Here is a 3,599-nt window from a genome sequence, read left to right as displayed (position 1 = left end):
AAACAAAACTGCATCCTACCTCTCCGGATTAACTGAGAAGGAAGAAAGAAAGCAGATTGTGGAAAGAAAGAAAAAATTACAGGAGGACACACATCAAACGCCGGTGACCGGAACACCACTCTCTCTAATTGCTTACATTCTAGTGGGGATCTCACCAAAACTGTTCCAGCCATTGGACTAGCGTTTTCAGCTTCACTTGTGTCCTGCGGCTGGACCTTCAAAGTTCAAAACGCATGCAAACCAAACCATCTACCATCAGTCATCAAAAGCTATGTAGAAGACTGAAGTATGGCGTAACTAAAGGTCTAAAACCGATGCGGTCCAGTTCAATAGCATCTTGTGCTACACTGTCACCATAAATGTAAAGATTAACCAGGAAAAAGGATACCATGTACCTGTCAACCGCCTTGTAGCCCCATTGCCATTTATGGAAAAGTGCACAGGCTGCCTTTCTTGTCCTATCGATAGAACCCAACTAGAGTTCAATCTCCGAGCAAAATCCTCTACCTCTCTGTATTAACATTAGGTTCAATAATTTTATTTAGTTTCACTTAATCACTTAAAGGCTGCACAATTCGATGTAAATCTACATATATAACTTCATGAGGTTTGTAGAAGGTATATTTGGAGGAGGGACTGATATCAATTATTTCAGCACAATACGAATACTTCAGGCAGGAGTTTGAAAAAGAGCCACTTACCTATCAAGCATTTCCTTCAAAGCTGGATCAATTTCATCATCTATATAACCATCTTCAAACTCAGTCGTTGGCGTAAAAATGTCATCTTCCATACTAAGTAAGTTAGATACATCTCCCAAGCTGGACGCAGTATTGTCAACAATCTCAGCACTTCGTGATTTGGAAGGATGATTATGTTTTGAATCCTAAGAAGAAGAAACTTCCTTAGTAACTTGATTACTACTAACAAGGAGCAATGAGAGAGAAACTAATTTGAACCTTTTCTGAAGCTTCACATGTTCCCGTTGATGTACCATTCTTCTGCTCCTTCCTTTTCTTGTTCTTCTTTTTACTCTTGGAAGTCTTTACCACCTTGTGATCTGTGAAACATAATTATCCTTCTCTCCAATGAGAACTTTAAAAGGAAGTAGAAAAAGAGAAGAGCAAGAAGCAACACACGCATCAAATATTTCAATTTATCTATGCACAGATGGGTTATGAAAACAGGACATCAACCAGGATTTGAGCATTATATAATCTATTAACTCGGCCAAAAATGCATAAGCAAGAAGTCTACTGATATGAAAAGTGACCATAATAAACAGCACAAGACAGTGAGAATCTCATATCAGGCACTCATTCAGCAACTAGAAAAGAGCCTGACAAAATTTTACAAAGTTGAACGTAGCATCAAAATCGGCTCCAGACATGAACCAATATGTGGTGCCATCAACATGGATTGGACAACTCGGAGCAGAAGAAGGAACATGACATACATGAGAGATATGAAGTTAAGAAAAGTACCTCTGCCATTAATAAATGATAACAGGTCATCCACAGAACGCTCATCGACATGTTCTTCAACCTCGACATTCTAGGACATGAAAATAGCCATAATTATAAAACTTAGTACCATAGTTCGTTTTACAAACCAGTTCCTAACTTAATTATTAAAATGCTCAACACACCTTTAGTTTCTCTCTTTCTTTCAATTCTTTTCTTTTCTTAGCATACAATCTATTCAACAATCGAATCCGTGGATCATCCATTGTGTTCTTCAGAGGCTCTAATTTCTCCTCCTGATAAATCGTAACAAAAAGCTAAAATAGAGAAGTAGATAGGAATGACACCTCCTAAAAAGTGATGATCTTGGGCACCACATACCTCGGTAAGGTCATCAGGCAAATGAAATATTTCGCGTATCTCCTCAGGGGTTTTCCCCTCAATAATTCGTGCAAGGGCACGACTAGTAAGATCAACCAACGGCTTCAACTGCAAACTGTCAGCGGCTGAGGTCAACTCACAGAGCCTCTTTGTATCCATCCGGATGAATTTTTCATCATATATTTTACGTTCCTAAAAGTAGAAAGAGCTCTAATAAGAAAAAGCATATGATCATCGACATGACGCCATTTGTTATCAATTTAAAAACCTCAAATAAACCTTATTTGAACGTCCAGGTACTTGATGAAATCTACAGTAATCAAAAATCAGGCTTAACATGGCTGGATTGACTCGCTGTGGAAGAGATATTGCGTAGTTCTTAGAAGATCCAACACCCTTTTGTATAACTTCTTGACATATCATGGGACAGAACATTGCAACCTCTTGTTCCACTTGTTGGATTGAGCCATCAGCAGTTTCAAGCCATATATAGGATTTCATCATCTATGTTGACGCCACAGAAAAAGTAATTAGTCATTCAAAAACTGCATACATTGATAACGAATATCACACTCAAAACTAAAACACTTAGTATGAGAAAAAACTATGTTGTAACCAATAGGTCATGTAAACGCATATGATAAGAACTAGAGACTAATTACAATAAATATAAAATACATGACGCAAATGGTAGGTTGTTATGTATCCAAAATCTAATCCTGCTAGTGCATTTGAGCAAAATATCTAACGATATTAACCGTCACTCTCTATGTGATAACTAACGTCTTACCTCTGGTTTGATGATGGCCATTTCACCTTCTGACATTGATTTGTAGACCCAGTCTTGGGGTATAAAGCTCGTTGAGTTTATATCTTATATTACACAGTCAAGTTCCAATAAATAGGACAGTCCCCACTATAAAAAGCAATTACTTTTCTTGGATCTTCAAGTTTCCCAATACTGCACACAAGTAGTAGGTCTATGAGCATAGAGCACAGACAGCAACCTCAACCAATATCCGGAAACAGAACAGCAAACTAAAGTAATAGACAAGAAAAAGATATATGATCAAAAATAGAAATTAAACTTCGTAATCATAGCTAATCACTCAGAAAGCTTAAGACTTTGAATCCAAAATGCAATAACTACTAGGTCCAACACAAATCACAAGTCTAAAATTACCAATTTTTCAGTTTTCAAGGATTCGGAATCGATTCAACTCTCTCTGTTTCTTCTCTGTTTGATGGGGAAAGAAAGTTTCTATTTGAAAAATGTGAAAAAGGGCACCTCAAATCATTGAATTTGTAAAACCCTAAAGCCTAGAAATGGATAGAGGAGGTGACGACGAATACACCAAACAATGAAACAATAGACAGAGAGGTGATGAAACTAAAATCAATACAATGGAGAGTGAAATTAAAATAGGAACAGAGTGAATTAACACAAGAGCGAGAGAGATAAAGAGAGATAGCATTCAAAATTATCAAATGAATACAATCGAAACCAAAGCAGCAGAGGCATAGATAGAGAGAGGAGAGATACAAAAACAATGGAGAATCAATAAGAGAAAGCAAATAAATAAATAGACGAATACAAAGCGTGTGCGTACCTTTATGATTGGAGGAGAAGCAATGAGTGAAGACGGCGGAGGAAAATATATGAATCTGACGGAGGAGAACGGCGGCGGCGGCGGCAGGAACAGACCAAAGAGAGAGGAGAGAGGAGCGGATAAGAGAGAGAAAGAAGGGCTTAAT

General features: G+C 37.6%; 1 protein-coding gene across 2 annotated transcripts in view; it reads right to left on the bottom strand.

Annotated features, from left to right (window-relative positions):
- LOC104749181 (SKP1-like protein 21) overlaps positions 1-3,593 on the bottom strand; it is a 9,335-nt gene extending 5,742 nt beyond the window's left edge. The window contains exons 1-10 of one of the 2 annotated variants that reach the window (XM_010415106.1): positions 3,455-3,593; positions 2,635-2,805; positions 2,124-2,348; positions 1,845-2,036; positions 1,649-1,759; positions 1,485-1,554; positions 960-1,060; positions 702-886; positions 396-511; positions 7-215 (exon numbers count right to left, since the gene is read on the bottom strand). In XM_010415106.1, coding sequence (XP_010413408.1) covers positions 193-215; positions 396-511; positions 702-886; positions 960-1,060; positions 1,485-1,554; positions 1,649-1,759; positions 1,845-2,036; positions 2,124-2,348; positions 2,635-2,670 — 1,059 coding nt within the window. In that variant the 5' untranslated portion in view covers positions 2,671-2,805; positions 3,455-3,593 and the 3' untranslated portion in view covers positions 7-192. Of the gene's footprint in view, positions 1-6; positions 216-395; positions 512-701; positions 887-959; positions 1,061-1,484; positions 1,555-1,648; positions 1,760-1,844; positions 2,037-2,123; positions 2,349-2,634; positions 2,806-3,454 lie in introns of those variants that run through there. The other variant, XM_010415107.1, reaches the window with a different exon arrangement.

The sequence above is a fragment of the Camelina sativa genome, chromosome 7 (assembly GCF_000633955.1).
Source record: "Camelina sativa cultivar DH55 chromosome 7, Cs, whole genome shotgun sequence".
NCBI lineage: Eukaryota > Viridiplantae > Streptophyta > Magnoliopsida > Brassicales > Brassicaceae > Camelina > Camelina sativa.
The sequence above is the reverse complement of the archived record's forward strand: the minus strand, read 5'-3'. Positions and strand labels throughout refer to the sequence as shown.